The 26,861-nt window shown below is 47.9% G+C and overlaps 1 protein-coding gene across 1 annotated transcript; it reads left to right on the top strand.

Annotated features, from left to right (window-relative positions):
- The first annotated feature begins 632 nt into the window (after nt 1-632).
- Nucleotides 633-25,975, top strand: LOC140719193 (uncharacterized). The gene is made up of 5 exons (XM_073033631.1): nt 633-838; nt 8,579-8,745; nt 12,264-12,818; nt 22,021-22,197; nt 25,711-25,975. Exons 1-5 carry the CDS (start codon nt 633-635, stop codon nt 25,923-25,925), a joined length of 1,320 nt encoding a protein of 439 aa, XP_072889732.1. The 3' UTR covers nt 25,926-25,975.
- Nucleotides 25,976-26,861: the final 886 nt, after the last annotated feature.

Here is a 26,861-nt window from a genome sequence, read left to right as displayed (position 1 = left end):
AACCACCTTCGGAGACGGTAAAGCACTGGGTCGCTCGATCGGCCGGAAAACACGCCACCAAAACGCGGGTCACAGGCTCCAACGGTAGCAGAGGTGCCTCTGAAAGAAAAGGAAGATGTAAAAGAGGGGTAAGAAGTTGTTCTGTGCGCCGCCTGAAGGATGTCGTCCTTGGTCGCGTTGTTTTTGCTGGCGCCATCTTCTTCGTTACATATTATTGTCTTTGGAAGAGATTTGGTGATAGTTGTTAAAAAGACTCTTATATAGCTCACATAAAAATAAATGAGTTTAAAATTATGTTTACAATACTAGAGTTATAGAGTGGTACTTTATAAAGGACACTCAAACCCAGACATGTCCATGCCGATCAAAATGATCAAAAAGCAAATCCCTTTTCCCAGCTCTTGTCCTGTATCCCTCTAAACTCCTGAAATGCTCTTGAAATACTGACGTGGCAATTTATAGATCCCAGGCATTTGTTTCCATTAGCTGCAAGTTTTAATTGGAATTGGGATTGATTTTGAGTAACTGGGACTGGGACAAAGTTGGGCCTTGAAGGGTTAATGGCGAGGGAATGATGCAAAGGATTAATGATGTGAGCCGACTGCACGAACAAATCTCCGGGCGGGGTTGCCATGACGATTGTTGTGCCTCAGAACGAAGGAGGAACAAGATCACCTGAGTTCTGTGTTTCTCTTTACGGTACTGGGTGTCACAGCGGTCTGGCCCGTGCCTCTGGTGTTCCCGGTTTGATCCCGACCTCCGGCGCTGTCCGCGTGGTGTTTGCACGTATCCTCTGTGGCTGCACGCGTTTCCCCTGGTTGTTCCCAGAAGCCTGCAGGTGGGTGGGTAAATTGTCCCCAGTGTGTGGGTGAGGTGTGGAATCTGGGGTGAGTGAAATGGAATGATTGATAGCTAGCACAGACTTGATGGGCTGAAGGGTTTGCTTCATAACCCTGCCCTCTTCCTAGTTCCCTTTCCAATATCTGTCCTCTCTCTTTAAAGATTAGCTTTATTGGTCACACGTCCATCAAAACATCGAAGCGTACAGTGGGACGCGCCATTTGTGACAATGGCCGACGCAGAGGGTGGTCTGGGGGGCAGCCCGCGAGTGTTGCCGTGCTTCCGGTGCCAACGTAGCACGCCCACGACTCACTAACCCCGGCCCCTACGTCTTTGGACTGTGGGAGGAAACCAGAGCACCCAGAGGAAACCCACATGGTCACAGGGAGAACTGTGCTACCCAGTCTCACTGCGGCTGACAATTCAGTATTTGCAGAGATGGGCTATCACTGAAACGTAATGCCCCTAACTCTAACCTCAGTGTCCCGTCAGAATGAAGGGCAGTGGGCTAAATGCTTTCTTCACTACCCTGCCTACTTGTGCAGCCCCCTGTCAGCGAATTGTACACGTACTCCCAGCTCCTTCTGTTGTACAGCTGTAATGCTCTGGTTAAGATTTCCACTGCTACGCTGTGGGGTAGTTCATATTGGCAGTTTTCTATAAAAGCGGTGTGGCATGCTGGAAAATGCTTCGGCCACGTTGTCCAACTTCGGAACGTGAGTCAGCCAGTCAGAATTGTGGGATGTGTGGGAAGGTTCAGAGCGCTGCGGGGGAGGGGTTTTCTTCAGGACAGCCGACCGGTTTGGGGTCTTTTGGCGGGAGCTGCAGAGCGGGGCACGAGGGAGGATGCCGCAGATTGCCGTTGGAAGGAGAGTCCCCGTTGCAAGAAGTGCTTTGTGCAGGTGAGTGGCTCCAAGGAGGAAGGGCCAACACTCCCAAGAGAGAGAGAGAGTCGGTTTGTTGGAGATGGTCTTTGAGGGAAATTCGGACTGTGGTGGGTGTGTTCACACAGACAGTGGGTCCAGCGTGTGAGTAAGAGATACACCCCCAAATATTCCAGTGCAAGCTCCAACGTCTGTGTGCACATTGGACAGGTTTAACTGTAATCAACTCTTATATTTCTCTTTTCTTTTTCTGTAACTGTTGGTAAAAGTTGAAAATTTGATAAATATACTATCTTTATAATTTTATGTGCTGATGTACGATCTGTCATTTCTGGGCTACCGACAATTGTGTGCAGGCAGTATTAACACAGCATTCACTCAAATCGAGATTCCTTAAAATCGGAACATCACCGCGTTCCTGTTTGGTTGAAACCCACACCCTAGATGTATATTATTTATGAAAGTGGCCCTCTCACCGCTGCGTCCTGTGGCTGTCAGCAGAGTTAGCTGACGAGCCACGTCTGTATATGAGCCCAGTGAGAGGGTTACACAGTGTACGTCAGCACCCTGCCATCCACTCTATAGGTCCCATGGTCCTATCCTGGTCTGACTGTCCAGAATTCATCACCTCACGCTTATCTAACTTGAATTGCATATGCCGCTCTTCAGCCCATCTCCCTAACTGATCAAGATCTCACCATAGTTCAATGCAAGCGTCTCTACTTTCTGCGAAGTCTGAGGAAAGTCCATCTCCCACCCCACCCGCCCCCCCATCCTCATCACATTCTACAGGGGTTGTATTGAGAGCATCCTGAGCAGCTGCATCACTGCCTGGTTCGGAAATTGCACCATCTCGGATCGTAAGACCCTGCAGCGGATAGTGAGGTCAGCTGAGAAGATCATCGGGGTCCCTCTTCCTGCCATTACGGACATTTACACTACACGCTGCATCCGCAAAGCAAACAGCATTATGAAGGACCCCATGCACCCCTCATACAATCTCTTCTCCCTCCTGCTGTCTGGGAAAAGGCACCAAAGCATTCGGGCTCTCACGACCAGATTATGTAACAGTTTCTTCTCCCAAGCTATCAGACTCCTCAATACCCAGAGCCTGGACTGACACCTTACTGCCCTATTGTCCTGTTTATTATTTATTGTAATGTCTGCACTGTTTTGTGCACTTTATGCAGTCCTGGGTAGGTCTGTAGTCTAGTGTAGTTGTTGTTTTTTCTCTCTGTGTTGTTTTTTATGTAGTTCAGTCTAGTTTTTGTACTGTGTCATGTAACACCATGGCCCTGAAAAACATTGTCTCATTTTTGCTATGTACTGTAACAGCAGTTATGGTCGAAAAGACAATAAAAGTGACTTGACTTGACTTGACTTAACTATCGACAAGACCCACCAAGTTAGTGTCATTGACATTGAGGAGGAATTACCTCCACTCTGGTTCTGGTGGTGACTGATGAAGCCACTATGAGAATTACAGACACGTCTACAAACGGGGGCACAGTGTTGGAATCCAGAGCACCCTGTAAGATCCTGGAGGATCTCAGCAGGTCAGGTAAGTGTATGGTCATGCCTTTATGAATGGAGAGTGAATTCAGAAACTGGAGGTGCAAGGGGATTCCAAGGGCAGAAATCCCTAAAGGTTAACCTGCAGGTTGAGTTGATGGTCAGGAGGGCAGATGCAAAGTCAGCATTGATTTCGAGAGGGCTAGAATATAAAAGCAAGGAAGTAATACTGAGGCTTTACAAGGCACTGGTCAGATCACACTTGGGGTATTGCGCGCAGTTTTGTGCCCCTTATCTAAAAGAAGAGATCAAGTCAAGTCAAGTCACTTTTATTGTCATTTCGACCATAACTGCTGGTACAGTACATAGTAAAAATGAGACAACGTTTTTCAGGACCATGGTGTTACATGACACAGTACAAAAAACTAGACTGAACTACGTAAAAAAAAAACAGCACAGAGGAAACTACACTAGACTACAGACCTACAGAGGACTGCATAAAGTGCACAAAAACAGTGCAGGCATTACAATAAATAATAAACAGGACAATAGGGAAAGGTGTCAGTCCAGGCTTCGGGTATCGAGGAGTCTGATAGCTCCTGACGTCTGATGTGCCGGCTTTGGAGCGGGTCCAGAGGAGGTTCACAAGAATGATTCTCAGTATGAAAGGGTTAACATATGAGGACATCTTGATGGCTCTGGGCCTTTACTCACTAAAGTTTAGAAGAATGGGGGGGGGGGGAGGAATCTCATTGAAACATCGAACATCAAATATTGAAAGGCTTAGAATGGACACAGAAGGAGGATGTTTTCGGTACTGGGAGAGTCTATGACCAGAGGCCACTGTCTCAAAATACAAGGACGTCCTTTTAGAACAGGAATGAGGAGGAATTTCTTCAGCCAGAAGGCGGTGAATCTGTGGAATTCCTTGCCACAGGCGCCTGTGGAGGCCAAGTCATTTGATATATTTTAAGGGAGTGGTTAACATGTTCTTGATCAGTAGGGGTGTCAAAGGTTACTGGAAGAAGGCAGGAGAATGAGACTGAGAGGGATAACAAATCAGCTATGATCAAATGGCAGAGCAGCCCAATTCTGCTCCTATCTCTTCTGGTCTTACGGCAGCATCTGTGGAGGTAGTGGGACGCAGAATCTCAAGTGGAAGCACCAGCTACTGAGTAAAACCGGGGTCTCGGTACTGGGATGCCGCTCTGTGAGGGAGGGCACAGATGTTAGCATCCAACGACAACCGTAAACAGGAGCAGGAGAAGGACACTCAGCCACTTAGACCTACCTCCACTGCTTCAATATGATCACAGCTGAACTGCCCCCCCCGCCACATGTCCTCTCCAGTGACAGTTCCACATAGTCCTCAGTTCCCTGATCTTCCCAAAGTATATGTTCATCCACTGCACCCCTCCCCCATGATCCAGACTCTAAATGTTAATAAATGTAGAGTAGAAACCTCTTCCCACCCTGTCACTTGTGTATCTACTATAAACCCACTGATTTTCACAGCTACCTGGACTATACCTCATCCCACCCTGTTACTTATAAAAATGCCATCCCCTCCTCTCAATTCCTCCGTCTCCACAGCATCTGATCTCAGGATGAGGCTTTTCATTCCAGAACTAATGAGGTGTCCTCCTTCTTCAAAGAAAGAGGACATGCTGCCTTCACCCACATCTCTTCCATTTAGCACATGTCTGGCCTCGTCCCGTCTGCCCACTACCCCACCAGGGATAGGGTTCAGCTTGTTCTCACCTACCACCCCACCAGCCTCCGTGTCCAGCACATAATTCTCCATAATAAACACAAGGTACACTGCAGATGCTGTGGTCAAATCAACACGTACAAACAAGCTGGATGAACTCAGCAGGTCGGGCAGAATCCGTTGACTGCTCCTTTCAATGGATGCTGCCTGACCTGCTGAGTTCATCCAGCTTGTTTGTACGTGTCAATAATTCTCCGTAACTTCTGCTATCTCCGGTGGGATCCCACCACCAAGCACATCTTTCCTCCCCCCCACTTCCTGCTTTCCGCAGGGATCGCTCCCTGCTTTCCGCAGGGATCGCTCCCTGCATGACTCCCTTGTCCATTCGTCCCTCCCCACTGATCTCCTTCCTGACCTTGTAAGCGGAACAAGTGAAGAACCTGCTCCTACATCTCCTCCCTCACTACCACTCAGGGCCCCAAAACAGACCTTCCAGGTGAAATCGAAACTTCATCTGTGAGTCTGTTGGGGACATCTACCGTATCCGGTGCTCCTGTATATCGGTGAGACCTGATCTAGATTGGCAGACTGCTTCGCAAAGCACCTGCACTTCATCTGCCAGAGAAAGCAGGATCTCCCAGTGGCCACCCATTTCAATTCTACTTTCCATTCCCATTCCGACATGTCAGTCCATGGCCTCCTCTACTGGCTCGATGAGGCCAATCTCCATTTGGAGGAGCAACACCTTAAATTCCATCTGTGTAGCCTCCGATCTGATGGCATGAATATTGATTTTGTGAACTTCTGGTAATTGCCCCCCCCTCTCCTTTACCATTTCCCTCTCTCAGCTTATCTCCTTACCTGCCCATCAACTCCCTCTGGTGCCTCTCCCTCCTTCCCTTGCTTCCATAGTCTTGTGTCCTCTCCTGTCAAATTCCCCCTTTAATTCTTTCACCAATCAACACACGTCACCCTCTCCCGGTTCCACCTATCACCTACTTCCTTGTACTTCTTCCACCCCTCCCCCCCAACCTTACTCTGACCTTGTCTTTTTTCTCCGGTCCTGACGAAGGGTCTCGGCCCAAAACGTCGACTGTCTACTCTTTTCCATAGAGGCTGCCTGGCCTGCGGAGTTCCTCCAGCATTTTGTGTGTGTTGCTTTGATTTCCGTCATCTGCAGATTTCCTCTTGTTTAGGAACTGTAAAACCCTGGACGGGCTTTTCGGCCCCAATGTTGTGCCGACCTTGATGCCAATTAACAGTTAATGTCCCCTTCCTGTGTAGCATACATATTCTTCCATTCCCTTCATATTAATGTGTCTATTAAAAATCTTAAACTCCCTCAAACTGCCTGATTCCACTACTCCTCGTGTTAGCCCATTCCAAGCATCGCCACCTTCTACATAAAAAAAAATTCCCTTCACGTCACCTTCAACCTTTCCCTTCTAACCTTAAAAGCAAGTTGTCTGGTGCTTGTCACTTTTACCCTGGAGAAAAGATTATTTAGTATTTCTCAGCACTGAGAGTTTATACCCTGTGTCCTGCCCGATATTCACATTTCGATCCTGAAACCAAAACAGATTATCCACCTGTAGCCAAGGCGCCAATCCTGAGAATTGTCGATGTTTCAGGACTGATGAAGGGTTTTAACCCAAGATGTCGACAGCTCCTCAGATGCTGTTCGACCTGCTGAGCTCTTCCAGCAGACTGTTTGTCGCCTCAGATTCCAGCGTCAGCAGTCTCTCGCGTTTTCGTTTATGAGGTCTTGCTGTGTGTTGTTCCCATATAGTGCACTTTAATTCAGAAAGAGCCCAGTTGGCCCCAAAGCAAAGAAAGGCATCGAAGATCAAGGATCAACTTTACTCACCAGCTACATTTACTCATATTAGAGATTTGCTGTGGTGAGTTGCTCAGGGCACGGCATGCAACAAAAAACAGGTCAACAACACAGGACGTCAAATTTTTTTGCAAGTGTTACTTCCTCAGATTTTTTTTTGTTTATGATAGACAGTTTGAAGCTGAACAAAAATACAATTTCAAACTATAGTATCACATAGGAATTTGGAGAAACAAGAAATTAACTTTTATTGAATAATTAATAAATGGTCTTTAATTGTATGATGGTGCTGAGGCTTTGTAATAGCTCAACTAAGCTAAAAATGTTTTGTTGATGATTTCCATTCATACTCAGTGTCTGAGGGTTCTCGCTGAAGTGTCCAACAATGATCAGCCAGCATTAATGGATTCCAGTTGCCCTGAAACCGTTTCTCCATAACTGCAACCTGTCACCGTGCTCGTCACAGACGGCGCCGAGATTTGCAGGGAAGAATCTAAGTGGGAATACAGGAAATGAATCTTTAGTGGCACGTTGCACTTTATGGTTTTGTATGCTTGAAGCACGTTGTTAAGAAGCTGCCCATAGTTTGGTGCTCTGGAGATGCCGAGAAAATTTTCAACAACATCCTTGAATGCCTTCCATGTGATTTTAGTCAGTCCCAGTAGAAGTTCTTCGATTTGCCCGTCAATAATGATCTGTTGGATTTGTGGACCAACAAAAATGCCTCCCTTAATCTTGCAATCAGTTATTCTGACTTGAATTACGAATGAAAATAACAATTACAGGCAATTTCTAAACAACAGCTCGTGATAGAGTAATTTCATGGTGATTTTCAAGATCAGCAGCCCAAACTTGATGAGATACACCCAAAAGTATTCAGGAAGCAAAACCTTTGTTGTCCAGTGCAATAATAAATTATATAAAAATAAAGTTTGGAAGTTTAAGTACAGATATGGAATAAAATGTGCATAATTCATAAAAACCAGCATGTATTTACAATGTAAGCATCTTTATAAAAAGTGGTTTGAAGTGTTTGCAGTGTAGTGACAGGGGTAATAGGTAGAATGGTTGATCAGGTGAAGAAAGTTTTAAGATGGCTTGGTTTTTGTTTTAATAACCCTAAAGGACAGTTTTCAGGGTGGGTAGTGTCTGTGATGATTTTTTTCCTGCCCACTTCTTTGTCCTGGACGCATACAAGTCCTGCAGTGATAATCTCTGCGACCAGCGACCTTTTCTGCTGTCCTGACTGTTTGCTGTAGTTCAAGGAATAGCAAGATAAAAAAATCTGTAAAACAAAGTCTTTCATCCACATCTTTACTTCAACATCAAGGTCGATCACTTTCTAGAAAATTCTGTGCTTTTGAAATATCTGTTGCATTCTCATAAACGTTATAAGCTAGGTGGAGAGAGCAGTGTGAATTCACCCTCAGGTGGGTTTGATGCAATCCAGAGTTCTCACATCCCGATCCTGGATTTCGCTGCAGCCCGGGTTAATTGGGTGAAAGTATCTACAGCTCCAGGGATTCCACCTGAGAGGAGCTTTTTATCGATTGTGCCAACCACTCTGGCAGCTACACCTCCGTGACCCATGACCTTGCTCCATCACCTCTTCCAGAATTGCTGAGGGCTTGAAAACAACATTTGAGCTGGGCACTGTTCAAAATGGGTTCCCTGAATGTCCTTTCCATCGATGCTGACTGACCTGCTGATGTCCTCCAGCAATTTTGTGTGTTACTATGAAAATGTTGAGTCTTGTGAAATCCCGAGATACACTCTCTCTCTCTCTCTCTCTAGAGGTCTTTGTTGTGTGGCTGTTTCCTGGATCTCTCCTGCCCTGACACAGCTCATCACAGGTCACCTGGGAGGTAACAAGGTGCGTGTGATCTCATCTGTGCCCAGGTGCCGGGAGGGGCTGAGACACAGAGGAGAGAGAACTGCTGCGCCACTCTGCTCCCTGCACCGTGAGTACTGGCACCCGTGTGGTTCAGAGGCGATTACAAATCTCAGAGCCAAGCGGAAACTGATACCAAACCCTCAGAAGGTCTGTGAGAGTGTGAAGGCGGGGGGGGGGGGAACATAGAGATGAGGTTGTGTGTGTGTGAGAGAGAGACAGGAGAGAGAGAGAAAGAGAAGAGGGAGAGAGAAGGAGGGAGAGTGAGAGAGAGGGAGGGGAGAGAGGGAGGGAGAGAGAGAAAGAGGAGGGAGGGGGAGGGAGAGTGAGAGAAAAAAGGGAAGGAAAGAGAGGGAGGGAAAGTGAGAGAGACAGAGGGAGAGAGAGACTGAGAGAGAGAGAGAGAATTCTGTAGTTCATCTTGTTGCCCAGCCACCTTAGAGTTCCAGGTATATTGGGAATTTCCGAGGGATGAAGGACTTTGATTACATGGACAAGCTGGGCTGTTGTCCTTGAGCAGAGAAGGTTAAGGGGAAATTTGATAATGTGTTTAAAATCATGGCAATAGGAGTAAATGAGGCATCTCCATTGGCAGTAGACTTGCTAACAAGAGGACAGAAATTTAAAATAATTGGCTAAACCATTGGGGTGGATAAGAAGCATATTATCACTCAGAGAGAGTGAAATGAAATGTCAGAGCAGTGGAACCTGATGCAACCGGAGGTTTTGATAGTCAACTGGATGGACACTCGATGCACATTGGGACTTGAACAGCAACATGGGACCTAATGGGCAGATGTACCTTCATTGGAATCACTCACCATCTCCTGAGTCTTTATGAGGCATGGGTCCGAACACAGTTGTGATCAGCTCCATGTCTAAGGAAGAATATTCATGAGAATGACATTGGGAGTGAACGGATTAATGTAGGAGGAGCACTTGATGGCTCTGGGCCTGTACTTGCTGGAGCTGTGGAGCAGAGCCAGAGGGCATGCCGTGAGCCTACAGAGGTGGCGTGTGGAGGTTTTGCTGGCTACTTGTGTAGAACCTACTGTCAGCTTGGCATTAGAGGCAATTGGACCATGCCAGAGGCTGCTGAGCAGGTCTCCAAATGGCTCTGGATCAAGCGACGTGACCCATTGACCATTGCTGCTGGGACACAAGCTGGGGAGTGATCAACCCCGACTGGGTCAGCTGGGCGAGTATATCTGATGTTGAAAGGCCTGAAACACCCAATGACCCCAGTCTACCTCTCTGATTCTGTGTCACAGTGTATCCTAGGATGGACCTGAGCATCAGAGGAATGAGGAAGGGTCTCATTGAAGCATAGAGTGGACGTGGAGGGAAAATAAATCAGCCATGATGGAATGGCGGAGCAGACGCGTCCTACGCCTTATGGCCCAATGGTCAAACCCATGGACTGCAAGGAGGCTGAAGAGAGCAGGCACAAGGGGGCGCCACCACCTGCAGGTTCCCCATGGGCAAACCACACTGACTGCTTTTTCTCTTCTCAGACTTGCAGAAATCCCACCCAGCAGCACTGTGGGAATATCTTCACCACACACGGAAACTGAGAAGGCTCACTTCCACATCCCATGGGCAGTTAGGGGTGGACCTAGCCTTGTCAACACCCACATCACAGGCAACAAATCAACGAGAAAGTAAGTAGCTGGGGTTACGTCTCAATGACTATCGTCTAGTAGCACTTGCATCCACAGTGATGATGTGTTCTGAGGAACACATCACCACGTGTCTGAGAAGTGACTTGGATCCACTCCAATTTGCCTACCGTCACAACAGGTCAACAGCAGATGTCATTTCATTGGCTCTTCACTCAACCTTGGGACATCTGGACAGTGAAGATACTCTTCATTGACTACAACTCAGCAATCAACGCTATCACCCCATCAAAACTAATCAATAAGCTTCAAGTTCGAGGCCTCAATACCTCCTTGTGGGACTGGATCTTCACTTGCAGACCCCAGTCAGCTTAGATTGGCAACAACATCTCCTCCACGGTCTCCATCACCACAAGGCTGTGTGCTTAGCCCCCTGCTTCCCTCTGCTTTACACTTATGTCTGTGAGGCTAAGCACAGCTCCAATGGCATATTTAAGTTTGCTGACAACACCAGTGCTGTTGGCTGAATTAAAGGTGGTGAAGAATCAGCATACAGTAGGGAGAGTGAAAATCTGGCTGAGTGGTGCCACGACAACAACCTCTCACTCAATGTCAGCAAGACCAAGGAGCTGATTATTGACTTCAGGAGTAAACCGAAGCCAGTCCTCATCAGGGGATCAGAGGTGGAGAGGGTCAGTAACTTTAAATTCCCCCGGTGTTATCATTTCAGAGGATCTGTCCTGGACCCAGCACGTAGGTGCAATTACAAACTCCTTAGGAGGTTGCGAAGAGTCAGCGCGTCTTCTAAAACTTCGACAAACTTCTATAGGTGTCCAGTGCAGCGTATATTGACGGTTTGCATCGCAGCCTGGTACGGAAACACCAATGCCTTTGAATGGAAAATTCTACAAAAAGTAATGGAAACGGCCCAGTCCATCACAGGGAAAGCCCTCCCCACCTTGAGCACATCTATGTGGAGTGTTGCCACAGGAAAGCAGCATCCATTGTCAGGGACCCCCACCATCCAGGCCATGCTCTCTTCTTGCTGCTGCCGTCAGGAAGGTACAGGAGCCTCAGGACTCACGTCAACAGGTTCAGGAACAGTTACTACCCCTCAACCATGTCAGCAAGACCAAGGAGCTGATTATTGACTTCAGGAGTAAACCGAAGCCAGTCCTCATCAGGGGATCAGAGGTGGAGAGGGTCAGTAACTTTAAATTCCCAAAACCTATGGACTTACTTTCAACAACTCTTCTTCTCGTGTTCTCGATGGTATTATCATCATTATTATTTCTTTCTTTTTTCTCTTTTGTACTTTCACAGTTTGTTGAGTTTTTTTGCACTTTGGTTGTTTGTGAATCATGTTGGGTGTCGTCTTCCACTGATTCTATTGTGCTTCTTGTATTTACTGTGAATGCCCGCAAGAAAATGAATCTCAGGGTTGGATGTGGTGACGTGTACAGTATGTACTTTGATAATAAATTTGCTTTGAACTTTCAACATAAATTTAAATGGTTCTTTAGCAACTTAGTCTAAAAGCCTGGCAGTGTTGTAGAGAGAGGTAGCACAGGCCCTTTGGCCCACTGTGTCTATGCAAACCATCAATTTACACTTATTCCACCCTAACCCTTTTTAATTCCCCAACATTCCCATTATCTCACTCAGATTCCACCCCACGTTCACACATTTGGGGGCAATTTACCCACCGACCCCCCCTCCACCCCATCTTTGGGATGTGGGATGAAATCTACACAATCGCAGGTTGAATATGCAAACTCCACACAGACAGCACCAGTGGTCAGGGTTGAACTTGGGTCTCCAGAGTTATGGGTGGCAGTTTTACCCTCTGCACTACTATTCCACTCTGGGGTAGGGACTCAGATTCTGGTTAAGAGCTTCAGCATTGCCTCAATTGTCCAGATACTCCAGCTGGTTAATTTTCTCTCTTCCTCTTCCTTTTCTTCTCAAGGCAACGAAGAACCTGAGACCTGGGACATCGTGCTGTGGGAGCCAATGAATCCTCTGTTGCATTTCCCCACTGTCGTTCTCCTATGTGGTCTCTTGCATCCATCCGTGGCCCCGTCCACGGACCGATCCACCCTGGTGACATCCTGCGACGTCTGTGGTGGCAGCTACCCTCTCCCAGGGTTACTGAAGGACACCAACGGAACATTGGACCAGAGCCTGGAGGGTAGCTCCGAAGTGGACACTTCCACCAACGCAAACATCTCCCTCAATGGCTCCTTCACCGCTCTCAACGTGACAGCAGATCAGGATGGAGAACGGATTATCAGCTCAGTGGGAGAGGCGGGAAAGCCAGGCACGTTGGTGACCAGCTCACCACAGGCTGTGAATCTGACCACCAAGCCTTGGCCTGGTATGGATCATGACAGCCCCAACATGACCCAACCATCTGCGGCCCCCTCTGTCATGGCTTCCCCATCAGAGGAACACTTGACAACCCTGCTGGCAGGACCAACTACAGTAAGAACTGAAGGGTCCAGAAACCTTCCCACCAAACTAGGTAAAGACAATCTTCCTTGGTTCCCCTATTTTTTTCCTCCCTTTTCTCCTAGTCCCCATTCAACCATTTTCATCCCCTTCCCTCTATCCACCCCCCACAGACTTCATCCATCGGCTCTCTCCTCTCTTCCCATCTTATCTTGGTTCCACCTGCTGTCCCCTTCCCTCCTAATGGTCCCCATTCTCACCTTCCCCAGTTCAGAGTCCATGACCACCAACCTTTATGTTCCTGCTTTTCCCCTTCTGGCAGCTGCTTCCACCTTCATTATTGGCGCGTGGCCAAGTGGTTAGGGCGTTCGTCTAGTGATCTGAAGGTCGCTGGTTCGAGCCTTGGCTGAGGCTGCGTGTGTGTCCTTGAGCAAGGCACTTAACCACACATTGCTCTGTGATGTCACCGGTGCCAAGCTGCATGGGTCCTAATGCCCTTCCTTGGACAACATCGGTGGTGTGGAGAGGGGAGACTTGCAGCATGGGCAACTGCCGGTCTTCCATTAAAAAAAACCCTGCCCAGGCCTGCGCCCTGGAAACTTCCCAAGGCACAAATCCATGGTCTATCGAGACTAACGGAGGCCTACACCACCTTCATTCTCCTGCACCCCACGATATTTCTTGCTGCTTTTGTTTTTATCCACATACGTTTATCAGTAACCTGCCTCTGTCTGTTGGCTTCAAACCTGCCCTACCTGGCTCAACCTGGAGTCATCTTTCTCCTCTCCTCAGTCCACCAATTATTTCTAGACGCTACCTTGGCGACAGATACGATAGGGTCTTTTAAGAGACTCTTAGATAGGTACACGGAGCTTAGTAAAATAGAGGGCTATGCGGTAGGGAAATTGTAGGCAGTTTCTAGAGTAGGTTACATGGTTGGTACAACATTGTGGGCTTAAGGTCCTGTAATGTGCTGTAGATTTCTGTGTTTTATGTTCTGTGTTCTATAATCCTGACGCAGGGTTTTGAGCTGAAACATTGATAGTTCCTACACACCACAACCCCTAGAATTCCAGAGTAGATTGTTTCTAAAAATAACAGCAGCAAAACAAGCCTCTTTTCCACCCTGCACTTCCCCCCACCCACCCAATCCCCCTCACAAAGACAGGCCAGCACCTCAGGACAGGCCACCACTGGGTATCCAGCCCTTGGTCCCGGACTTCTACAACTTCTACTCCCTGGCCCGGGCTCACAGGCTCAACTCAACTCAGGTCTGTATCCCTCTAAACCTTGCCTGTCCATATACCTGTCCAAATGCCTTTTAAATGTTGTTAATGCACCTGCTTCAACCACTTCCTCTGGCAACTCGTTCCATACATGGACCACCCCTGTGTGAAGAAGTTGCCCCTCAGGTTCCTATTAAATCTCACGTCTCACTTTCAAATGATGCCCTCTAATTTTAGGAGCAAACACGAGGAGATCTGCAGATGCTGGAAATTCAAACAACAACACACACAAAATGCTGGTGGAACACAGCAGGCTAGGCAGCATCTATAGGGAGAAGCGCTGTCGACGTTTCGGGCCGAGACCCTTGGACCCTTGGCCAGAAACGTCGACATCGCTTCTCCCTATACATGCTGCCTGGCCTGCTGTGTTCCACCGGCATTTTATGTGTGTTGTTGTTCCTCTAATTTTAGGCTCCTTTTCCCTGGGAAAAATTACTACGTGCATTCACCCCAACAATGCTCCTTGTGATATTGCACACATATAAAGATCACCCCTCAGTTTCCTACACTCAAGAACAGCCACTTCCCCAAGCCATCAGGCTGATAAATATCAGGTCAGGAACTGTCTGTGGAAGGGTTAGGGAGAACAGTGGGAAATTATTCTGGTAAAATTATTTTTTGTGGTGACTTTAATGCACATAGTATTTTGTGGGGCAGTAAGACTACAGATGCTAATGGAACTGCAATAGAGGGTTTTCTGGAAGAGTATGATTTAGTTTGTTCAAATGATGGAAGAGAGACAAGGGTGGATATTGCCAAAGGTGGGGGCTTTTGTCTGGATTTGACTTATCTCTGCTCCATTTGCTAGACAGTTGGGTTACAATGACTGATTGTATGGGGAGTGATCATTTCCCAGTCTTGTGTATTGTAGGGGTTAAGGTTCATTGTCAGACTTTGTGTTCCAATGCTAAATGGTGCTTTAACAGGGAAAACTGGGGAAAATTTTCCACTGACTGTGAGAAATCATTTGACAAGTTGTCTTTCGGCGGTACCATAGAAGAAGACTATCAAAGTGTAATTTCTGGTTTATGTGTCAAGCCATTCCTTTGGTGTCTAGGAGAGTTAGTAAGAAATGTGTTCCTTGGTGAACGCAGGAATGGACAGAGGCTAGCAGAGACCCAAGATGGGCGTTTTGTGTTTTGAAACATAGATTAACACAACAAGGTTTGCTGAATTTTCAAAAGAAAAGAGCAACTAGCAATTCTAAAAGGGCAGCTTGGAGGGGATTTTGTTCGTCAATTGGGAGGGAAACTGGTCTGACAGTGGTCTGGGGAATGCTAAAGAAAATAAATCGTGACTGAGGTCATACCCAGATTCCACTGTTAGTGGAGAATGGAAAATTGGCTACAATGGACAAAGAAAATGTCTAGGAAACTCATTTGCAAACAATTTAGGGGACGAGTATATTAAGAGACCACACTGTACTTTGATGGACAATGGGAAGATTTGGGAGAAATAAGAGATGTTTGAGAGTGCCACGGATGATGACTTTAGGTTGGCTGAACTGAAATTTGCTGCCGATTGTGTGAGTTCTACAGCCCCAGCACAGGATCTGGTGAGCTATCATACGCTCCAGCATCTGCCTGAGGCAGTCCTGAAGAAGTTGCTTGGGTGTTATCATAAAGTCTGGAAGCAAGGAATGCTTCCGGGAGACCGGAAAAGGGCTGTGGCGCTGCTTAATGTTAAACCTGGGTATGATCTGACCAGACAAGTAGCTACAAACCTATTGCTCTCGCCTCTCCACTATGGAAAATAATGCAGAAAATGATAGTAATTAGGCTGATGTTTGTTTTGGAGAAGAGAGAATTAGTCACTACCACTGTGGGTTTTGTAAAGGGGGATCTCTGTACTACTGGGAGATAATATTTGGAAAGCGTTTACAGTGAAAAAAACAGTAGTTGCAGTGTGTTTGGACATTGAAAATTCTTATAATATGCTATAGAAGGAGGGGCTTTTGATTAAACTCGGTAAGCACGGTTTTGGGTGGTGGGTTTTACAACAGGGCATAGGATTTTTTTTTGGCCGGCTGTTTAGAGGGAGGGTGGGTGAAGAAGGTCCATTAGGGCTTGTGGTGGATAATGGGACCCCCAAGGTGGTGTTATTAGTCCGATATTGTTTAATCTGATGATTAATGATATTTCTGCTTGTCTTGGGCCTGGGTTTGGATTGGCTTTATATGCTGATGATGGGGCAAACAGCGTTATCAGCATTGGAAGAATGGTCTTTGGACTGGGGTTTAAATATTTCGGTTTCCAAATCAAAATTTCTATGGTTTTTAGTCGGAAACATAGGTTGGATAACATTCACATAGAAACATAGAAAATAGGTGCAGGAGTAGGCCATTCGGCCCTTCGAGCCTGCACCACCATTCAGTATGATCATGGCCGATCATCCAATTCAGAACCCTGTACCTGCTTTCTCTCCATACCCCCTGATCCCTTTAGCCACAAGGGCCATATCTAACTTCACCTTACTCGGTATGGGTGCTCGCTGTCTAGGGCTCCTGTGTTAAAATATTTGGGGCTATGGCTGGACGTGAGACTGACTTGTTGAACACATATAAAGTTTTTGGAGGATAAATGGAAGCAGATCATTAACTTTATGCGCTCGGTGGCTGGGTATGACTGGGGGACCTTCTAGCTGTGTTCTATTGATAATTTATCATGCTTTAATGTGCTCTTCTCTGGATTATGGCTGCATGATTTATGGAGAGGCAGCTCATTCAGTTTTATAATAGGTTGGATGTCCTGCAGACCAGGATCTGTAGTGGGGCATTCCGGACCACCCCAAACGATGCACCGGGGGGCTGAACTTGGCAAGATGCCTCTTGTCCTACAGAGAGAAAAATTGAACCTTGCATTCTGGTCTTCCTTAGTAGGGCCGAGGATGTCCCATTTGACGTAGTCAGTTTTAACGGATACTAACAGAGCTGGTAAATGTTTTGGGCAGATAATTAGGGAATATATTTGCGGGAGTATGGTCTGGAGGATTTGCAGATTAGCCCAACTGTGGCCTGGCCAGGAGTTCCTCCGTGGAAATTCCCAGGTGTGGGAATAGATGTGACGTTACTGGGGATCGACAGGATCTTGTAGGTGGTGAGACGGTGTCTGGTTATTGATGGCAGCAGTGTTTTTCCTCTTTGCCTATCTTTACAGATGATTCTAAAGACCCGGTTAGTGACCGGGTGGGCTCTGGGATATTTATCCCTCGGTTTAATGCTGTGGCGGGGGAAAAGGCTCACAGATGGGCTGTCCGTCTGAACAGCAGAATTTATCTTCAGTCTGCAATGGGTTGAACAAGTTAAGCCAAACAGGGATGTGACCTGCTCAGATTCTGCCTCGGGACTGCAGAGTCTGGAATCAAAGTGTTCAAGGAATCTGTTGATCGATGTGTATTATGATTTATATGTTCTGGCGAGTGTGGGAATAGTACTGTACTGTTTTGTTGGGTACTTGTACATGTGGGTGTATTAGGTAATGACAGAAATGTTATAGCGAAACAGGCACTTACTAGTTCAGAGTTAAATATTATATTTAATGTTGCAAAGTCTGAAGCCACGTCTTGTACTAGGTTGGTTGGGATCGGGAAATGGCAGAAATTGTGGGATAGGGGTGGGGTGGGGAGGTGGCATTACAACCTGTTTCCATCAGGGGAGGTGGCTTTTTGGAAGGAATGGGAGGTGTGTGGTTGGCGAGACTCCACATTGGTAAGCATGGGATCGGGGAGGTGTGATTTTTGCAAGGTCCTAGAGACAGTGGAGCATTGGGTCATGGGCGTGCCACAGTTATTCGTCGGAGCGCGGGAAGCAGTGCAGGCAATTGTCGGGTAGATGTGGGGTGGCAAGTCCGCAGGCTATTCTGGCACCCGAAGCAGGGTTGGTCAAGTCGCGCAGGACCCTGGTGAACTGTTCAATGAAAGCAGGTTTGGGAGGCAGGATCTGATCTCCGTTATGGCTCCTGTGGTTCCTGATAAGTACGAGTCGCAGTCAGCACAACAGAAGAGGAAGGTTCTCGGTGGGTGTGGGTGGTGGTCAGTCTCTCTCTGTTCCCAGCGGGAGGTGGATTTTCGTTTCCCGTGCTGGGCAGTGAGGCGAAGGAGCGGCGGGATCGTTACAGTTCTCTCCCCGCTTTTCTTCTTCCCCTCTGGCTTGGATCGGTGGGTGCGGGCCCGCGTTGAGGGAGGGGCCCGATGCCCGATGTCGTGGCTCACTCCGTGTAGGGCCGCTTTGTGAGCTCACAGGGAGCCCGGTGTGAGGCGAGTGGGGGAGCCGGTGCCGTCAGAGTCTCCGAGACAGGTTCGGCTGAGGAAAGGCATCGAGCCGGGTCTCCGTGGGACACAGGAGGTGGGGGCTTTCGGACCGCTGTTGTGGGATACCGGAGGCGGAGGAGGGATTTCTTTAGCCGGAGGGCCCCCACGAGTCATTGTGTACATTTAAAATGGAGGTTGATAGGTTCTTGATTAGCGGCGGCGTCAAAGGTTCCGAGGTGAAGGCAGGAGAAAGCGGGGAGAGGGGTAATAAGTCAGTCACCATGGAGCCGACTCGATGGGCAGAATGGCCTCATTCCGCCCCTTTGCCTTATGAGTGATGAAACCCGAGTGGGCGTCAAGAAAAGCTGCGTTTACATGGCGCTCTGCTCCAACGGGACCGCGGATGCTGGCATGTGCACAGCAAGCTCCCACAAGCAGTGAGGGAGGACCGGGTGACTTATTTACATTTCAGTGTAGTTGAGGGTTGAAAGTTGCTCCCCTGTCATTTGCGCCGAGCCTCCCGTCCCCCCACTCTGGGCGGATGGGGCCTCGTTTCCTCCAGCCGACGGTGGCCTTCCCTGCTGGCCGCCTCACGCCTACACTAGTCAGCCCGGAGAACGACCTACGGGGAGAGAATGTCGGCCACTCGGTCCCTCTAGCCTGCCTCACTATGGCGCACTGCCCCTGCTGATCAGTCTGTAACTGCCTCCCCCTGTAACCTCCCCCTCCCCACATCATCTGCTCCGCCTTTTAAACGCAAAAAGGCCCCCTTTCCGCTTTCCTTTGGGGGCAGCCAGCTCCCAAACTTCACCAACAAGGTCTCACCTCCTCTCTCTCTCACCTGGGCGACTGGTTACACCTCGACTGAAGCAGTGTAGGGGCTAGCACAACACTTTACAGTGCCAGATCTTCCATCGGGGTTTGATTCCCACCGCTGTCCCTAAGGAGTTGGTACGTTCTCCCCGTGATCCTGTGCTCCGATCCCAAAATCACGGGGATAGTAGGATAATTGGTCATGTGGGTAACTGGGCCTGTTACCATCCTGTACCTCTGAAAAATAAACACTATCTATAACTCTGTTGGGAGGTATGAAAGTCTGGTCCCATTAGACCTGGGTCAGGTGATCCAAGTTCTAATCGAGCCTGTTCAGCTTTCTCAGTATGAGAATGTTCCAATAAGATCCCCTTTCACTCTTCCAGACTCAGCTTGGGTCTATGAGAGGCAAGTGGAGAGAAATTTAATAGGGACAAGGGGCAGATTTTTCTCCAGAGCGTGCTTAGTAAGTGGAATGAGCTGCCAGAGGAAGTGGTCGAGGCAGGTCCATTAACAACATGTTAAAGGCACTTGTATGATATTGTATTTATTTTTACATCTAAGGGAGTAAAAAAATCTTTATGTTGCGTCTCCATGACAATGTACAAGCAATAAAGAGGGGAAATGTGGAAGGATACTGCCCAAACACTGAGATTGTATACACAATTCTATACATGCATGATGCACCATCAATAACTCACTCTGAGACGTAAAAGCGAGGTATCGGCTTTTATTGACTGGAAGAAGGAACGAGCAGTGAGTGACCACCATACTACATCCTGGAGACTGAGAGGCCGGGCTCAGACCTCCATCACCTTTATACAGGGGTCAGTGGGAGGAGCCACAGGAGCGGTCATCAGGGGGCGTGTCCAGACAGGTATATGTAGTTCACCACAATGCATGCGCAGTCAGGTACAATATATAGTCAGATATGTGATCAGATCAATGTGTATTGCTCAGTCTGATGGCCTGGTGAAAGAAGCTGTTGGTCCTGGTCTTAATGCTGCGGTACTGTTTGCCAGACGGTAGCAGCTGGCACAGTTTGTGGTCGGGGTGGCTGGAGCCCCTGATGATCCTCCAGGCCCTTTTTACGCACCTGTTGCTGTAAATGTCCTGAATGGAGGGAAGTTCACATCCGCAGATGTGCTGGGCTGTCGTACCGCTCTCTGCAGTGCCCGGCGACTGTGGGGTGGTGCAGTTCCCGTACCAGCCAGCCGGGATGCTCTGGATGGTGCCCCCTGTAGAAAGTCCTGAGGATCGGGGGGTGGGGGGGGGGGCTCATGCCGAGCTTCTTCAGCTGTCTGAGGACAGGTACTTAGTGTTGGATCCTGAACCTTCTTCAAAGGTTCTTCAGAAGTCGAAGAATGAAGCGTAAAACCTGTTGCTTACGACCATGTTGTGAAGCGTTACTAGTGCAGAGATGAAGAGGTGCAGCAGAGAGAACAAGGAAGCAACTGGACTGAAAAGCAGTCTTGGTCATTTCATACTCTTGACTAGAGATAACAAAAATACCAGTGATAACTATTAACTTAGAAAATAGCCAGATTCAAGCAGCATGACACCTGTTACTGAAAACTAAGAAGTTTCTAGTAAAATACAGAAGCAACTGTACTGTAATTAATGGAAAATTCACTGAATAATTACATGTACTTACACTCAGTGGCCACTTTATTAGCTACACCTGTACACCTACTTGTTAATGCAAATATCTAATCAGCCAATCTTGTGGCAGCAACTCAACACCTAAAAGCATGCAGACCTGGTCAAGAGGTTCAGTTGTTGTTCAGCCCAAACATCAGAATGGGGAAGAAATGTGATCTAAGTGGCTTTGACTGTTGGTGCCAGATGGGGTGGTTTGAGTATCTCAGAAACTGGTGATTTCCTGGGATCTTCACGTGCTAGTCTAGAGTTTGTAGAGAATAGTGCAAAAATGACAAAACCATCCAGTGAATAGCAATTCTGTGGGTTAATGAGAGAGGTCAGAGGAGAATGGCCAGATTGGTTCAAGCTGGGGCAGCAGGCTGAGGGCAGCAGACACCAACAGAATCAACAAACTCATTCGTAAGGCCAGTGATGTTGTGGGGGTGGAACTGGACTCTCTGGCGGTGGTGTCTGAAAGGAGGATGCTGACCAAGTTGCATGCCATCTTGGACAATGTCTCCCATGCACTCCACAATGTACTGGTTAGGCACAGGAGTACGTTCAGCCAGAGACTCATTCCACCGAGATGCAACACTGAGCGTCATAGGAAATCATTCCTGCCTGTGGCCATCAAACTTTACAACTCCTCCCTTGGAGTGTCAGACACCCTGAGCCAATAGGCTGGTCCTGGACTTATTTCCATTTGGCATAATTTACCTATTATTATTTAATTATTTATGGTTTTATATTGCTATATTTCTACACTATTCTTGGTTGGTGCAACTGTAACGAAACCCAATTTCCCTCGAGATCAATAAAGTATGTCTGTCTGTCTGACAGGAAGATGATGGTAACTCAAATAACCACAGTTACAATAGTAGTGCGCAGAAGGGCATCTCTGACCACACAACATGTTGACCCTTGAAGCGGATAGGGCTACAGCTGAAGACGACCATGAGCATTTACTCAATGGCCACTTTGTTAGGTACTGGAGGTATCTAAAAATACAAGTAAGCACAGGAAAGTGTAACTTCAAGAAAAATACCAATTCTACACTCCAACAATGGACAGGGAAAGTTTAGAGAGATATGGACCAAATGTGAGCAAATGGGACAGCTTGGATGGTAATCTTGGTCGGCATGGATCAGTTGGGCTACAGAGTCCATCTCTGTGCTGTGTGACTCTATGACCTTCTTATTTTTTTTCTCTCATAAGGCATCTCTTTCATTGTGGACAAATACACAGTCGAAAGTGGGTTGGCTCAATTGACCCGTGCTACATTTCTAGTTTCAGGTCAGAGATATTTCAAACCCGAGGAGGCTGAGCCACAAGGGAAAACCCTGGGGATCTTCGTCGGCCTGCTGGTAGTCCTGATCCTGATCCTGGGACTGGTCTACCTGCTCTATAACAAGTCTCAGAAGCATGACCCCTTCTCACACCAAAGGCTCTACAACACCGATCCAGGTAGGAGGGACCTCTTCACTCAGGCTTTGCAGCTTGTTGAAACCCTCATGTTGCCTGGGAAGGCCCAGAAATCTTTGACAGAGCAGCACTGGGCAAACACTCGAGAGAGAAAAAAAAAACAAAAGCAACCAATTAGATTTTAGGAAAAGCTCAAATAAAAATAGTTTATTTGTGGATTTTATTCATCATAAAGTTCCAGAAGATGAGATAAAAAGGTGGTTTGACCAATTGGAGAATTAGAAAACTTATCGTGTTCCAAAGGATCTGGGAGATAAATCTCCCAAGAAGTGGCCACTTGGCCTTTTTGTTCCTGCACTGGAACAATACCCCGCTTTTCTAGTCAGGTCTGTTGCTCTTGGATGAAGGTACTTTAGGAATAATTTCTCCCTCCCTTCCTCTCTTCTATTCTCCACTCTGCCCCTTACCTATTCTCACTTGCCTTTCACCGACCCCGGATCTCCTTCTCCTTCTCCTTCTTCCCTTTCTCCAAGGGTCTGCTCTCCTCTGAGATCAGATCCTTCCTCTCCAACCTATGCTGTTCCTACTGACCTGATTCACCTTTCACCTTCCAGCTATCTCCCTCACCCCCTCACCTTTTGCTTTTGTCATCCTCCCCTTCCCCTTTCCAGTGCTGAAGAAGGGTCTGGGCCTGAAATGTCGACTGTTTATTCATCTCCGTGGATGCTGCCAGAGCTACTGAGCTCCTCCAGCATTTTGTGTGTGTTGCATTCAGTATAGTTGACATGTTGTGAGACCAGTGGTAACCTAAAAGGCGATATAAGGGCAAGTGATCTGATTTAATTCTGTCCTCAGTAGCCTTCACCTGCCCATTCTTTAGTCCCTCCCCAGCACCCATGCATCACAGGATAGTGGAGAGCTCTCTGGACAAGGAGCTGGTCGGGTAGACCTGGAATCCCAATGATGAGGAGAAGGTGTTCTCCTCCTGTCTGTTTAAGGGAAAGAGCAATCTGCTGTCCCATTATACGCCAAACCCGCATCTCCTCATCTAACTTAGACCCACCACTCCCTCAGCTCTTTGAACTGCGATGTCTATTGAGGGTTGTGAATTAAATTTAGTTTTCTTTTTAACCTTTAGGGATGTCTCTGAGGCAGAGTAGAGGATTATGGGTCAGATGAGGGTGTAGGTGAGCTGGTGTCAGAGTCACTGGTAGTAAACAAAGTGTCTGTACAGGAGTTCGAATTCAGCTTGGTGCTTTCTCTGGTTGAAGGTCAGCAAACTTGGAGGTCGAGTCTCAGGTGCTGAGGAGATCAGCGTTCCCCTGGTCCTGTGTAGAGGTCTATCTGGGCTGGAAATTCCCAGGGCGGGAGTCAAGAGGGTCTCTGACCTCCCCTTTCCCCCAGGGTCAGAGGTCTGTGCAAGTCCCTAAGCCTAGGCCTGAAGGTCAAACTCAGCGTGGTCCGGACGGCAGAGCTGGAAATTGAAGTCCAGAGGACAGCGAGACCGGGAGGAGAAGCCAGGAGATGCAGCACCAAAGGAGTAACGAGGGGTGCAGAGGAGGCAGGGGGTGAAGTCTGAAGTTGGAGGCCCAACGTCTGTAAGTCTGAGAATCTGTGGACAAGAATTGGAGGCCCAGGGGTGTCCTGTCTTGGGTTTGGAAGCCTGTCTCTCTGTGTGTGTGAGTGGAAGGGATGGAAGAGGGGTTTGTTTGGCTGTTGTTGTTCTATTAAACATTGCAGGCTCGTTACTGATGCCAGAATGTATGGTGACACTTGTGGGCTGCCCCCAACACATCCTTGGACTGTGTTGGTTGTTAACGCAAACAACACATTTCGCTGCGTGTTTCTATGTATGTACACAGAGTCATAGAGCACGACAGGCCAGAAACAGGCCCTTTGGCCCATCAAGTCTGTGCCAAACTGTTACTTTGCAGAGTTCCATTGACCTGCAACCTGGCTCATGGCCGCCTTATCCTTCCCATCCATAAACGAAAGCTGAATCTGAATCATAAGCACGATTGTGGAATGTGGAATTGGCAGAGTCTGGATCCCAGTGTGATCAGAGGGGAGAGTTCCATGTTTTTGGTGGGACCCGTGACCTGTGACCTTCCAGGCTCCCAATGTGATTGGTGGAGGGGAAGGAGAGAGCGCTGTACACCCCAGCCTTCACTGCTGACCTCGTTCTCCCAGCCGTATATACTCCTGTGGCTGGGACATAGCCTTACAGCGTCATCTGAAAAGGTTAACACCAATTCTAAGGAAGTTAATGGGGACATGGAGGTAACTCACATCTGTGATTGCAGTATTTTAGGTGGGGGGCTATCAGAGTAGGTCTGATTGTGATGTAGGTCAGGAGTCAGGTTTGTGAGCTGGGACCTGTTCAGGTGATAGATTAACCCCTGAGACTGTGGATATCAGGTGGAGTGTGTTAGTCAGGGGTCAGATACCGAGACTGGTACGTGAGGGTATGGAGGCTCTGGGGTCAAACAGCATCATGGAGTCATACAGCATGGAAAAGGCCCTTTGGCCCATCATTCCATACTAACCATCAAGCACCCATTTCCATTGTTTATTACCATCAGCCCCCCCCACCCCCCAGGCTTTACCACTCGCCTACAGCGGCCGGCTAACTCTGTCTTCTGACGATTCAGAACCAACGTTAAACTGAGAAGGAATGACCACTTTCTGACACCCTCTTCACCTTTACCTGTTGGAAAAGTCTGCAGGAAGTGGCGGACACAGCCCGGTCCATCACAGGCAAAGCCCTCCCCACCACTGAGCTCACTTACAAGGAGCCACAAGAAAGCGACGTCCGACATCAAGAACCCCCACTATGCAGACCGTGTTCTCTTCCTGCTACGACCATCGGAAAGGAGATACAGGAGTCTTAGGTCCCACATCAGTAGGTTTAGGAATGCCTGGCCGTCAGGCTCCTAAACCGCCATGGAAAACTTCACTCACCTCAACTCTGAACTAACTGCACAACCTATGGACTCGCTTCCAAATACTCCACTACTCACCTTCTCAGTATTATTTTGTATTTCTCTGCAGAATTGGACTTCATTTGCACATTGGTTGTTTTGATTATAAATCAAAGTTTTTCATAAATTCTATTGTACCTCTTTATTTTCCTTTAAATGCCTGCAAGTAAATGAATATTAGGCTTGTGTGTGTGTGGCATCTGTCGGTCTCGAGAGACCATGGATCTGTGCCTGGAGTTTCCGGGGAGCAGGCCTGGGCAGGGTTGTATGGGAGACCGGCAGTTGCCCAAGCTGCAGGCCTTCCCCTCTCCACGTCACCGATGTTGTCCAAGGGAAGGGCACTAGGACCCAAGCAGCTTGGCACCGGTGTCGTCGCAGAGCAATGTGTTGTTAAGTGCCTTGCTCAAGGATACAGACACGCTGCCTCAGCTGAGGCTCGAACCGGTGACCTTCAGGTTACTAGTCTGATGCCTTGCCCACTAGGCCACGCGCCAACTAGGCTTGTATATGGTGACATATAGGTACCTTGACTTGCTTTGACCTTGAACTTTATTGGTCTGTGCTTTATTCCCAGTTCTCAGCCTGGATGTGTCCATGGAGCCGCCGGATCGATTCTACGGTAGCTTGGGCCCCGCGTTTGGCAGCGAGTGCCCGGGGGATCTGGTGACGCCATCGAAAACCTTGAACCAGGCTCCGGGGGGCGCTGGGGACCTGCCGTCCAAAGCACTGAGCAGCAGCGGGATTCAGCTCAAACCCGTGCCCAATAGCTCAGTGAAAATCTATCTCTGAAACCCTTCCTTGTTTCTTTCATTTAGAAGTATACGCAAATAAACGCAATGTTAACGTTTGCCTGGAGTGTCATCTGTAAGGTTCTGGTCCCGGGGAATTCCAAGTCCCCTGTCCTTTGTTCTCTTGAGGTGAGATCTGATTGATACTGAGCAGGATTAAGCTGGGTTAAAACTGCGAAGATGTTCCCCCTCGATGGGAAGCCTGCTAAGAGTCATAGAGTAGATACAAAGACTTCAAAAGTAATTATTTATTGAGATGCAGTGTGGAATAGGCCCTTCTAGCCCTTCCCCGATTTAACTCTACCCCAATCACCAGACAATTTACAATGATTAATTAACCCACCAACCACTTCTGCCAGTTTTATGAGCTTTTCAGTCCAGGACAGTGAGGCTGAGCTTGTGGGTTCAAATCACCGCCCGGTCCGTCAGTGCAGGGCAGCACTGAGAGCTGTGGTTCTGCCTTTGAGATTAAGAGTTACCCACTCTCAGGAGCGCATAAAGAGACCCAATGGTTGTTGCTTTGAAAGAATATCAGTGGGACTTCTGTGGCCTTACTTTGGGAAAGATGTGGAGGTCCAGAGAGGAGCTGGAGTGATTGGTTAGGCTGGTTCCACTGACGATGGTTTCAGCTGTTCCATTAGATGGGGGACATTTGGGGTGGGGGGGTGTCTGAGGAGGTTCTCCCTGGGTAAGGAGGTGAGGTGAGCTTTGATAGAGGCGGACGTGACTACGACAGGGTTAGACGAGAAGGATGATTGGCTCAAGAACAAAGAGGATTTTGGGCAAAAGGTACACGGAGTGAAGCATAATCTTGTTTAACTTGGAGAGTTAGCAAGGACTCCACAACTCATGTTCTCAGTATAATTAATTACATATTTGTAGTCTCTGGTTTTTCATTGATTCAATTGTATTTCTTTGTTCTACTGTCAATGACTGC

The sequence above is a fragment of the Hemitrygon akajei genome, chromosome 31, assembly GCF_048418815.1.
Source record: "Hemitrygon akajei chromosome 31, sHemAka1.3, whole genome shotgun sequence".
In the NCBI taxonomy this organism is placed as follows: Eukaryota; Metazoa; Chordata; class Chondrichthyes; order Myliobatiformes; family Dasyatidae; genus Hemitrygon; species Hemitrygon akajei.
This window is presented reverse-complemented; position numbering and strand designations above follow the sequence as displayed.